A 13,923-nucleotide genomic window follows, 5' to 3' on the forward strand; every position below is an offset into this window, starting at 1 on the left:
TAAATGTTAGCTTTCATGTTGGAATCTGACCAGCTTTACTTCAACATCAGCGTTTGCCAATTACAATCATCCAACCAAAACTAGGCGCAGATTGTTGAAAAGGTCTTATGGAAAAATAGAAAAAAATAACAGCAATGCATACTGCAGAATGTATTTATTCACAGAACATACACAAAGTTTCATTTTGCGACCGTAACGTTGACAGAGATGTTGATACCATCGGTACTGGTGTTTTGTAAAGCTCTAGATTCCTCGCATGAACTGGATGCCGTTTCACTTCGTCGCTTTCTTGGTTTCCCTTGCACTATCCTGCTCATAGTCGCCTCTTGTTCAGTAAAGACACGCTTGTAGATGCGAATGGCGTTACTCCTGTGACCGGTTGTTTTAGCAACTGCTCATCTATACCTGAGCGAAACAGCCGCGTCACACACGTTGCTCTCAACGAATGATTTGTGTAGAAACCTCCCCAAAACAACCAGGACTGACGTGTGTAATGCTCTGCTAGGATGGTTACCCATAGAAGCCCACATCAACAAAAGCAAACTCTTGTTCTTCGGAAGGCTGTGCCACACCTCTTCCAGGAATACAAGCTACCAGCTACTTATGACACGAATCTTTGCCTTGAGAAACAACTGTGTGGTTGACCCAGGAGGATTCATATCACACATACTTCGTATCCTAACGAAGTATAACTTGTGTGACTATCTGAAGGAAGTCTACTACTCTGGACGTCTCTGCCAATACACGATGGAAGCAGATTGTCAAGAGGTGAGGTGAGGGGGAAATTGGGTTTAACGTCCTGCTTGAGAATATTTTGCTCATATGACGACGTGCATACGTGTGTATGTGTATGTGCGGCTGCTTGTACTAGCCCAGACTGAAGCTGGTTTTATAGTGCTAGCCCACTGAGATACCATGCCGCAGTGAAGCATGAATACCCCACTCAGACACATTATACTGACTCCGAGCCGACCAGTCCTTGTTGTACCCATTAATGCCGAGCGCCAGGCAGTGACCAACAAGTACCATATTTTAACGTCTTTTGGTATGACGCGGCCGGGGATCGAACCCGTAACCTTCCGCTCTCTCGGCGAACGCTCTAACCACTACACCACGGAGGCGGTAGATTGTCAAGAAGGCAATCTTTAATGCTGAAACTGTAGCATGGCACCGACATTTCTTGAAAATCCATCCTGTGCTGGCCCCACATAGAGCCTGGTTCATTGCCCGACAATTCCCACAATTAAACAGCAATGCAACTTTGTGGTCAACCTATGTGCATCATGGCGCCCAGGAGGTGCACAAGGCATATGTGAGCTGTGTCAGTCACGCTTCAAAGACAAACTCACCCATACCATCTGTCATTGTACAGATAAGATGAGTGCACAAGATAAACTGTGGCTTGAAATCTCAAGCATTGGTCCAATAGAGCTGGGAGTGAACCTGCTCAACCAACCTGACGAGGATGTGGTATGCTGTCTTCTATCATGCACTCCATGTGTCCACTTGGATGACACAGACAACGCCATCTACTCTTCTCTGGTCGTTCAAGGATTATATAGACTGTGTAAATACACCAGATTTACCTTATCGTAAAGTGACTTAAAACCAAACTCATCTAATCCAGTGCTGCTCCAATGACTCTAATGTATTTTTCTTTTTAAATACCTCTCCTACTTAATGTACGTTTTCTGCCTGTCCGTGTTATTGTACTCTCCTATGGAGGAATACAGAATATTATTTTTATGGATGCCGTTTCACTTCGTCGCTTTCTTGGTTTCCCTTGCACTATCCTGCTCATAGTCGCCTCTTGTTCAGTACAGACACGCTTGTAGTTGCGAATGGCGTTACTCCTGTGACCGGTTGTTTTAGCAATCAACTGCTCATCTACACCTGAGCGAAACAGCCGCGTCGCACACGTTGCTCTCAACGAATGATTCGTGTAGAAACCTGAAAAGACAAATGTTAACCCAATCAAAACAAGTCAAGAGATGAATTGATGCTATATTTATGTAAAACACGCTTTGTCATTTACATCTAACTAAATTACTGGTAACGAAACAACACCTGGTTCAAGGAAGAAATGTATAAATGTTTTCATTGTGTTTTTTGACACTGTAAAGTTGGTAACATATTTTGAGTAATGCAGTTTTTTAGATAAATGAATTTGAAAATCTTACCTCTGAATCCGGCAGCAGTGCACAATCTGGACACAGTTTTACTAAGTGTGTGTTCTCCTACTGGCGACACTGAATACCATCGATCAGGCCTGTGTTTACTGAGTGGACGTAAATATAAAGCTGTAGGAGCATCAGCTGGACGAAGACCGAGGTACTTCCGGTACAGGTGGACGATGCGTTTATCAGATACATCGGTAGCATACGCAGAAACACTTTTGGGTGCAACATGGTAGTCCTTACATTTACTGACCTTTCCATGGTAGCGTTTGAACTCACCCTGGTCATTTTCTCCAATTTTTATTTGATCAACTGTCAAAATTCTGTGCATGTCATCATCGCTCGAAGACAAAACAAGAAATTAACTTTTCTGTTTTTTAAACAACTCACTCTCAATCTGTTGAGAAGCTACCTAAATCTTCACTTGACGGTATGTCACAATGTTTATCTGCAGTCTGCATATTTCCAGCAGCGTTGTCGTCGTTGTCGCTAATATCACTGCACAGAGTAGCATAATTTGTCGGAGAAACTGCATTACTATGAACATTTGAGCTCAAATATATATGTGAGCACGGAATAAAATCTTCTTCAGACATTCTGGACCCATTTGTTGCTGCCGGACACTGGCAATGGCGGTGAATGTGAAAGCATGTTTCTTGATGAACGTTTGCGCATGCGGGAAAATCATTCATTAATAACTCTCGTGCAGGGCAAACTAAAATTCATTCGCCTCTAACCAAGAATAACATATCAATTACTACAATTACTCTGCGCATTCCGGGGCCCATTACATTGTCAAACAGCCCTTATCGTGTTCAGATATATCAGATGGCACGTGCTGTAAGTAACATGTGAGGGCACGTGCAATACGAAATTTTCAAGGACCTTAAGTGTGAAAATAAACCTTTTACTACGCGAGAGCGCAACTTAATATAGTGCATTGAATTTATCATTGTTTTGATAACGTTTAATGTACATGTAGCCATTTAATTATGTGTCATGGTTTAAGTCGGTTAGGCCACTCGCACCTTGGCGTCTAATCGTTGAAGTGGTTAGTAAGATCACTCGTGATCTAACTAACCACTTCAACGATTAGACGCCAGGTCCTCGTGATCTAACCTATACTTATGTCTTTCTAACGCTGCTTCTAAGCGTGACACGCCCCTGAGCTTTTAGACAGCTATGCTACCAGGTGATATGTGTTGGGTTTACCGGCTGTTACATACGAGGCAAGACGGGCAGTTATTTTTTTAACAATGTCCGTGATGCGAATATCAAACCTCGCGTATGTGTCCGTGGCAACAGCACGGCTGGGAATGGATCAACTCAAACGTCCGCTACTGCGGTAACAGTTACATTTTTGAGACGCTTCATTCACTCTAAGTGCTGAACGTGAGTCTGCTGACGAATGCTATGACAGCCTCACGTTGGCCTTTATACACCGGAGGAGGTGGAATATATTGCTGGAACCATATGGGCAGACGGACTAATAGAGGATGAATGTGGTCGGATGTGAATGATTTAGTGTTGCTGCCATTGCCTACAGCTGGTTAACCTGGTGAAGGCTTGATCGGTATTGACAGGCCGACGCGAGTACAAAGTATATACTTGTAAATAGCAAAGACCACCTTCTATTTACACCTCATACAATATTATAACATTATGTCTATGAACTTTCTTTTGTGTATCGTCGAGTCACTGGTAGGTAGACATGTCCCTTTAATCATGTGAAGACGTATCTAACATCAGCCCAAACATAACAAATTCCGTACTAAAGGGAGGTAAGTCGGGTATATCGTGGCAGACAGATGAGGCAACACGTGTTTGGACCATTTACTTCAATATATGTATGGATGTTTCAATCGTAATACCTACATGAAACCTATGCGAAGTAATGTATGTCAAAGATGACTTAATAACCTAATACCCTTTAAGGATTTTACATTAGGCATTTAAAACTGTTATCGGCGTAAATGACTTTTTACTTTTACGTTTATTATGAAGAGATATATTTGTTATGCAGTTGACAGCCGAATAAATTTTGAGTTTTCGAAAAATACAGCTGATTATCGTGTATGAGTGAGTTGGGTTTCACGCCGCTTTGAAAAGGGCGTGTCAGCTAGAGGTTAGTTTAAAGCCCGTGGTGAGTCTTAGACCATTACCACCTCAGTGAAACCCACGGACACGGCGCTGACAAACCTGGAAATATCATCAGTGCGAGTCGGGATTCGAACCCACAATCGCAGGTTTCTAGCAAACCTAAAGATGCAACTAACTAGGCCCCCGTGAATTCTTTAACAAACAGTAAAGGCTTGGCATGTTTCCATTAGTTCTGTGGCTCTGGGTGAATGTCCACGGAAATAACCGACAGGACTACACTGGACGTACGGGTGTTAGACAAAGGACCTAGCAACTGTTACTAGGTGTTCCCTCGAACGTCCGCGTCGTCAGTATAAAGCAACAATCGGTCCGACGTAAAGTCATTTAGTGGCGTCACCTGCAACAGTAACATTACGTCACACGATTATCAATTTCCATGTTCCGAATAGACTCCTCAGATAGGCATGACCATCCTCTTCAGATTGATGTTGACCCCTTACTCCGCATTCAAGCATAGATATAACACAAACTTAAGTTAGTGATATCATATTACAAAAGGAACACAGTCAACACATTTTTATAAACCGCAAACAAAAGAAAGCTGCAAGAACCAGCAGGTTTTTCAGAGGTGTGCATGGACTGTCCTAACGTGGGGAAACTAAAAAATCATGTAGTGTACACATTCCACCAAAAAATACATTTTGATCTTTTATTTGTTATTTATTCTATGTACCGAATTAATGTTGTTGATTAAGCTACGTTTTGAACTGTGTTTGACAGGTGTAATAATGTTTTTGTACTTTACTCATATTTTGTCTTGACATTTTGATTGATGTCTTGTCATTTTAGTGTAACGAGAGGACAACCATAAGGTCTAATCATATGGATACATGTATATACAGAGCTTGGGTAAGTGAAGATGGACAGTGACTTCACGCCTGACTGAAGCTGTCCATGTGACAATCAAGTTTAATACAAGGCATAATATAAATACAACAATATGCTGGCATGCTTTTTCTCTTCAGCTGTTATTGGACTATTTTGCAGATTGTATTAGGCAGCTGTACAGAGACAGGTTTACTGTCTTGCGAATTTAAATTCTTGCATTCTGACGTGGCGTGACGTTTTTGTTTTGTTTGTTGGGGTTTTTTTTGTTTCTTGTGTGTGTGTTTTTAACTTTCCTGTGTCAAAATTCAGCGTGATAGAAAACGTTGGCATGTATTTAATTGAAGGGACAAAACTCGCGTTCCCTTATTAGTATTCGATAATTGGAGTTATCTCCCTTCAGTTTAATGGGTGAAAAACGGCTAAACGCTACGTATCTGGACAAAAACGCCTAATTATGGAATTCTGGATAGGTAAACCTGGCGTGGTCACAGGCAATGTAATGAGGAACATCCACAACCACGGGATTTGAATTGTTCACAACAAGAATATATTTTCCTTGGTAACTCTGTAAGTCTGATAATATTCCGTGTTTGTTGTGCAGTTGTTGGTGAACTGTAAACATTTCTCTCCAGTTGGATGCCGGTAGGTTGAACTACGTCATTCTTATATGTAAGACACACACTCGTTATTATTCGCCTTTGAAGAAATTATGCGCGCATGTATGAACTATTGAATTTATTGTTGACTCCCTAAAGCTGATTAAAACACTTTTCAGTATGTAACAGCATATGTCTTACCTGTCAGTTTCTTTACATGCAGGTTCTCCAGACTCTATTGATTAAAGGAGCTGAATATTTACAAACGGTTGGTCAAGTGTTTGAAAATGGCGGCCGTTATATATATATATTTGTATGATATCAAATATATTCAGAACAAATTAGAAACATGTTTGTCATTATGATCGTTTGAAATAAAATAGTTTTGAACTTTGTTGTTATGTATATGTTTGTCTCTAAACTGCTTACTTTATGTACACGAATTCTCATGGACGCGGTTTTGTCACGAACACATTTCGGCTCGAGCAGTTCGTATGAGAGCTGAAATCAATCAGCAACATTTAGTTTGGTTTAGGTCAACTTTACATACACATTTTGTTGTTTACATATAATTATTTTATTGGTGAGTTTGTATAAATTGTTGCGACAATCTTCTGAAAACAATAAATATTGTGTATTGTATTTATGTCGTATTAAGTATACGTTGAAACAATACTATAAATGTATGATAAGTTGGAAACAGACAATTGTTTGTTACATACGACTTTTATTTGTTCCGGTAAATGTAATCCGTTTTTACTTTAAATTAAAAAATAAGTTCCATGTTAGCCCATGTAATAAAGATGACACGAACTATTTTTCTAGTGCAGAATGCGGTAAATAGGTTTGTCAAAACACTGGGTTTCAGTCGGACACTCTAGCTATATCCTTTTGGCTGTGATATCAACCTCACGAGTCTCTGACGTTAAAACAATTAAAAGGGGGATAACTATGACTTGCGTCATATAGTTAAGCCTTTCAGTAAGCTCATATGACATTTAAAATATTGTGAAGTTGTTTCCTTCGTAACATTTGAACATAAGCCGATTTTTTATAGCGTATTTGAGCGAGGAAGGAGTATTTTCCTTTCTTTGGGTTTGGGGTTTATTCTTTAGAGGTTTGAATTCTTTTTTTTTTCTACATTTTGTATTCAGGTTTTGTTGTTGGGGGGTTTGGGGAAGTGTGATCAACTTTCCTGTAGTTTTAAATCATAATCAGTGATGACTTATCATCAGCAACAGTATTTTCGGACGAGTCCATTTTGTGAGTGAATTTGTACGGAAAAAGACGAGACGGTTGAGTGTTCGGGTATACAAGACAAACGACCTAGCAACAGTTTCTAGGTGTCTCCTCGAACGTCCGCGTCACCAGCATAAAGGCAGCTGCATTCAGGCGTAAAGTCATTGTTTCTCGTCATCTGCACGATACACAACGACGTCATAATCTTCAAACGTCACCCGATTGTCCTGGATAGCAATCTCCAGCCATGTTCATAGCAGAGTCTTCAGACTGGCAAAGCCTGATCGACTTATGGGACCATCTCCTTGAGAGCAGTCTGGATCCCGAACTCGCCATCAAGGCATACAAGGTATGTTGTAGTAAATTCAGGACGAAAACATACTATAAATGTATGTTAATAAATCAAGAAATGTTAAATTCCTTAGAGTTGTTGATGTAAGTGTCGAGTAATGCTAATATTTTTACATTTCACTTTCAGGAGTCCATGCTCCAGCCTGTCCATGACGATGTTGAAGTCTTGGATGATGATGAACACTTCCATGACTACGACTCTAGACCACCATCTCCATGGGCGCCAATCAATGTGGCTCAGAAAGGGGACATCCTTCCCCCTGTCACTCCAACCTGGACCGGCGGCAGCGGCAGCCCCGTCTCCACCGCCTCCTCCACATCAGTCTACAGCGATATCTCGCTTGACATCCAAGTGGCCAGAATATGCCCTAAACCAAAGAAGGTTTCAAGAATCGGCAGATTCTTCAGAGGTGTGCGCGGACTGTTCCAACGCTCGAAGCGCAGTGAACGTGAAGGATGGAACAAACTATAGACTTTTTTGTGAAACTCAAAAATCATGGACACTTTACACCAAATTTTTATTGTGATATAACGAAAAAAATGTGTTATTATGGATGGTTTCATAACCTTCACGATGATTTACAGTTGTTACAGTTATAAAACTTTTAACTGTTTTTCGTGTTTTGTTGTCATTATATTTAGATTAGTCTTTACAAATACAATGAACGGCAACCAATTTTAAATGGCTTTAAAACCACGCGAATAACTCACGATCAACAGAATTCCATGACAACTGTATTCATTTATAATTATTAGGTGATTTGAGATGTTAAAGTGACCTAATCCACAGCATATGTGGGTCATCCATTACTTTGATCGAGGAATGTACGAAACGGTCTTAGTCCTAAATATACCCATGTAGATCCGGGTTGAAAATATTGGTCTTCAGTAATCCATCCTTGTCGTAATTAAGCGTCTAACGGGATCAGGTGGTCAGGATCGCTGACTTGGTTGACACATGCGTACCCCAATTGCGTAGATCGATGCTCATGCTGTTGATCACTGGATTATATGGTCCAGACTTGATTATTTCCAGACCGCTGCCATATAGCTGGAATATTGCTGAGTGCAGCATTAAACAACAAACGAACCAATCTTGGCCCCAAAAGTATCGTACATCTATCGCAAGAAAATCGTGGACAATTGAAGACCATTTTCGAAACTATCAGAGCCTTAAGACTGAGACAGCTCCATACCGGTCGTAATTTTAGTTAATAATCATTCACGATGGGGCCATAAAATATTTCCATTTTGGTAACATGTGCGATTAAGTTACCTTCGAAAAACAGTAATTTACAAATTCACATCAGGAATGTTTATCGCAATCTCACGATCTATGTGACTGTAGAGTAGATTGCCCAAAAGTCTACTTTCTATCCGGATACATTCATATTGGAAACTAGTGTGAAACAACATACCTTTTCGATAATTTCGGACGGATAAATAGAGTACAAGTTGGCAGTTTAAAATAACGTCCGTGACCTTTTCGTAAGTCAGGGGCAGCTAACCATAGTTCATACATAGTTGGGAGTGGCTTCCCTTTGTAATGAGTACATGCCCTTTACCGACAAACACTTTGCTTAGAAATATAACACAGTTGTCTAAAAGAGTAGAATTCCGCTGTTCTTGTGATTAATTTTGCATGAACTCCTTTTTTCTTTTTTCCTTTCTATTCAAAATAGAAGATGAAGGGGAAAACCATACGCGTTTCTCATGTAAGTTCTTTTTGTTTGTCTATGAAAAAATAAACATCGCGTGGGACAACCGGTTTTAACAATATAATTCTAAATACAGATATCATTGATCATTTGAGAAGGAAATACACTTGACAAAATACTTGAAGCGTACATTTCATCTTTATCCAAACAACAGTAGTTGCTATTTTGTTACGACTTTTGTTTAAATTGATATATTATATCAACTGTTAGGTAATAACTTATAACTAAATACTGTTCTTCCTAAGTTCTTCTTTAAATCGCCGTTGAAAAGTAAGATATTTTGAAAATTGTTCAAAATTCACCTTTGATTAAAGTCAATTGATTGAAATTTTCGAATCAATATGAAATATGTATATTCTTTTACCTCATTAGGCTTTACATTTTACTTTCAAAGAATAATACGAATAAAAATATTGATCTTACTTTAACTTAAAGTTCTTTAAGCATACATTTACCCGTTATATTTGTTAAAATGATATTGTGAAGTACATGACCTTAAGCAATGCTGACAGACCTATGTTGCTCCTCGACCAAATTTGGATAGAAAACCCGATTTATAGACTCAACTTAAAGAAGTTTTTTAAATTGATAGATGAATACTGTCTTTTCACGTTACCTGGTGGTGTGTAGCATGAAGGGAAGTCCACTTTCATTTTGTTTTAATTATTTAGATGCAGTTTGGTATCATTTTTGTGTAGGTTGATTGTCAAAAACTGACTCATTGTGCATCAGATTTGAATGTGTATCTTAAATATCGAATGTCTGCTGTCGGATCAATGTTTTCAATTACAATAATATTCCACAAAGCGATCGTAGCGCTTTGGCAAGTAAAGTGTATATCTAAGTGTATGGAATTATTATTATCAGCTAAGTGCTATAGTTGTTTTGTGGAACGGACCTGTGGTGAGGATATACTGCCCACCGGTGGTCCCGATCATAAACACATGCAAAGGCAAAGCAATTGTTCTCCTTAAGAAAACATGAGTAGATGCGGTACAGGACACCACATGTAACTGCATCCGGCATTATTTTTTGTCACTGGTGTGTCAAGTCTAGAAATGTCCCCCTCATGTCAACTTTAACACTTTTATATTAACATGCTTTATTAACACGCTTTATTAACACGCTTTATTAATGCATTGAATGTTGCAACATTGATCAAACAACATTTGCGAAAGACACACTTTGAAATCCTCGTGGAAATAGTATGCGCGACTGCACCTCAAAAGCTGGGGAATTATAGACACGGAAAGATGGAACTAGTGGAATATTTCCAGCTTAAACGGGAATTTTAAGCCATTCATTTTGTTGTATATTTTTGTGAGAGTTTTGTCACCCTGAATCTTTATGCTTAAAATCTTAAATGAAGCAGACACACTGGTCTCCTTTATTTCAATTTCAGGTGGGTTTAACAGTGGGGAAGGAATCGGCTTTTTGATAGTGAACGATAACAGATACCGGAATCCAAAGTTAAACTTCTTGGCCAAATTGCCCTGTTTTAACTTCTCAAATGTAAGGTGATATCTACAATTATCTGTTGGCATATGACTCATCTCTTTGTACCTGTCTGCCCCTGCATACCTGTATTTATATTAACAATTCTGGGTGATTCGGCATAAGTCATTTCAGAAGTTTTGTGAACAACGCGCTCCTTATCTCTAATTATCTGCGTGCACGCACGCACGCACGCACGCACGCACGCACACACACACACACACACACACACACACACACACAAATGCCCGCTGCAGTGTTTAATGATTCCGGCGGTACACCGGTAGCATGTCGAAGGTTAGCAGAGTAAGTCCACTTTACAACTAGATTGATTGGCATTTCCCCCGAAATTCTACTTAATATAGCTGTAGAAAGCAGGTCTTGCATTAAAATGTTTGTTTAGTTAGTAGTATCTTTTTATCACATCGGCGCATAAATTTCCACTGTCGTCGAGTAACCGAAAAATACACACCCTAACCTGCTTTACAGCCGCACACCGTCATCGTTAATATATATATATATATATATATATACTCATGCCAATAATGGTTGTCACCCCCTCCCCACCCCAACCCCCACACCTCACGCCCCCACCCCTCCAAATAAAAAATTGAAGGGGGTGACAACCATTATTGGCATGAGTATATATTTTATGTGCGCTTGGTTCAGTTAAGAAATGATGTTTTATTCAAAATGGATATGGTTTTACCTGCTCGGCGAACTTTCATACGAACAATTATTCGTGTTGAGAAATCTGCCTTGGAATAATGAATAACAGATATATTAAATGTGGAATAGAAATCTTGTTCGTTTCACGTTTCTATACTTTCTGATATTGATAACATTTACATCACGTATACATGATACAGTATTTATCATTGAAGAAAAGGTATTTTTGCGATGCCCACGTGAACAGGGTACAAATCACGAAAATGATTATCTGTAAAAGACAGTTATATACTTTGCACAATGTATGCACAATGTCAAAAACTATTGCTATTTTAAGGTTTATGGAGAAGATGCATGACAAAGGATGTATTACAAAAGAAATAACTTTGGAGATAATTTTGCAGAAGGCGTCAGAGGATGTATAGGTGATGGGGTAGTCTAGTGGTTAAAGCGTTTTCACGTCACGCCTAAGACCCGGTTCGATTCCACACATTGACACAATAAGACAGTTTTTGGTGTCCCCCGCTGTCATATTGCTGGAATATTGCTAGAAGTGACGTAAAACCACATTTTGAAAGTGGGTCACGGCGTACAGTTAAGGTGGGTAATATTCCTGAAGATATCTTACCCTGAGTCCTCCGTGGTCTGATGTGAGGATCAAGCGTCCAGATCAAGATCCATTGGTTGTGGAACTGTACCACTCAAAGTTATTGAGGATTACGTTTTGGTGATCGAGAAAACAATTATCCACCTTAAAAATTGAAATATCCTGGTACACAATGATTGGGTAATCCCAATATACCCTCAGTTTCATGATGGACGGACAGAGGCATGCAGTCATTGGCACGAGGTGTTGAAAACCTCAGTCACTCTGCTTGGATGTATCGTGACAGAATAGCTGTACATCTTTATAAGAGAGTACACGATTTGCTACTGACGATTGCTACAACTGAATACACTGATGTCCCCTCAGCGTCAAAGTCGTCGTTTGACGATCGAAGATGTAGACATATGCACAGGCACGATTGAAACCGTGTGAATACAAAGTCGTCTTTGGTGTCAGCTAAACTGTCGTTAACCGGGCATAGAATGGATACCAGGCGTGGATCAGCTCCGGGGTGACATACAGGTGGTCGACGACATTCCACCACATAGCGGGAAGACTGCAGCAAGACGTCATAACATTGGTGACAACCACCACGCTCAGAAATAAACTGCGGAACGCCATCCTATTGCCCCTACATAACAGACAGGCACGCGTGGATTCGACTGACGATCATGTCAGCTGGGCAGACCAGGACAGAGCTCCACTAATTTTCACTGATGAATCGAGATACAGTCCTGACTTCACTTATCATCGTGTCCGAATGTGGCGAAAACAAGGGAGAAGATTTTGTGGTTCCGGTGAGTGAGTGAGTGAGGTTTTACGTCACTTTTAGCAATAGTCCAGCAATATCACGGCGGAGGACACCAGAAATAGGCTTCACACATTGTGCCAATGTGGGGAATCAAACGACATCCATGAAGGAGACGCAATCATGATTTGTTCTGGGATCAGAAGCGCTGACAGGGACGATATCTCTTACTGAAGAGTGGAACACACTTTCCGTGGATCACCAACACGCTACCGAGAGTTGGTCTTTTTTAACAAGAAGTTTGTTTTCGTGGTTCTTTAACCTTTCAGTCAGATAATGTCAGTTTGTGGAGTGATCGGACTGACCGTTTTGGCATTGTGTGGCACATGACAACGGACATTTGTTCATTAAAACATCATTCTATTTCAACAAAACTCGATGTATTTAAAGTGGTGATCTTTAGCAAACTTTGAGTAGTATATGTCATCATTTGATTTACAATATGTATACTCACCATGTTGTATAGACATATTCATGGGGACAGAACATATTTCATGAAAATCGCGGCATTAGTTCATAACGTGGCGGCTCGGGGTGTTGGTAAACATAGAGTGAAATACGTCTTTGGTTTATTATGCCCATATATTTTTCCCCTTTCATGCGATAAAGTATAATTTCACTTGTGCATTACTGCATATGTCCAGTTTTATGTCTCTCTTGCCATGTGGTCACTATCTTAAGTCCATCTTAACGTGACGAGTCCTAAGTACGACGCCGGTCACTGTCGTAAGTCCATGTTAAAATTACAAGATATAAGTACGACGCCGGTCACTGTCGTAAGTCCATGTTAAAATTACAAGATATAAGTACGACGCCGGTCACTGTCGTAAGTCCATGTTAAAATTACAAGATATAAGTACGACGCCGGTCACTGTCGTAAGTCCATGTTAAAATTACAAGATATAAGTACGACGCCGGTCACTATCGTAAGTCCATGTTAAAATTACAAGATATAAGTACGATACCCGTCACTATCGTAAGTCCATGTTAAAATTACAAGATATAAGTACGACACCCGTCATTATCGTAAGTCCATGTTAAAATTACAAGATATAAGTACGACGCCGGTCACTGTCGTAAGTCCATGTTAAAATTACAAGATATAAGTACGATACCCGTCATTATCGTAAGTCCATGTTAAAATTACAAGATATAAGTACGACACCCGTCATTATCGTAAGTCCATGTTAAAATCACAAGGCATAAGTACGACACCCGTCATTATCGTAAGTCCATGTTTAGTTTCGAGTTCTAAGGACGATGCCGATCATTATCG

At 39.8% G+C, this 13,923-nt stretch overlaps 1 protein-coding gene across 1 annotated transcript; it reads left to right on the forward strand.

Moving 5' to 3' along the window:
* The first annotated feature begins 6,179 nt into the window (after nt 1-6,179).
* Nucleotides 6,180-7,965, forward strand: LOC124291664. The gene is made up of 2 exons (XM_046728712.1): nt 6,180-7,349; nt 7,479-7,965. Exons 1-2 carry the CDS (start codon nt 7,248-7,250, stop codon nt 7,821-7,823), a joined length of 447 nt encoding a protein of 148 aa, XP_046584668.1. The 5' UTR covers nt 6,180-7,247; the 3' UTR covers nt 7,824-7,965.
* The last annotated feature ends 5,958 nt before the right edge of the window (nt 7,966-13,923 follow it).

Source organism: Haliotis rubra, unplaced genomic scaffold, assembly GCF_003918875.1.
Source record: "Haliotis rubra isolate DU_JTF1 unplaced genomic scaffold, ASM391887v1 Scf5, whole genome shotgun sequence".
NCBI lineage: Eukaryota > Metazoa > Mollusca > Gastropoda > Lepetellida > Haliotidae > Haliotis > Haliotis rubra.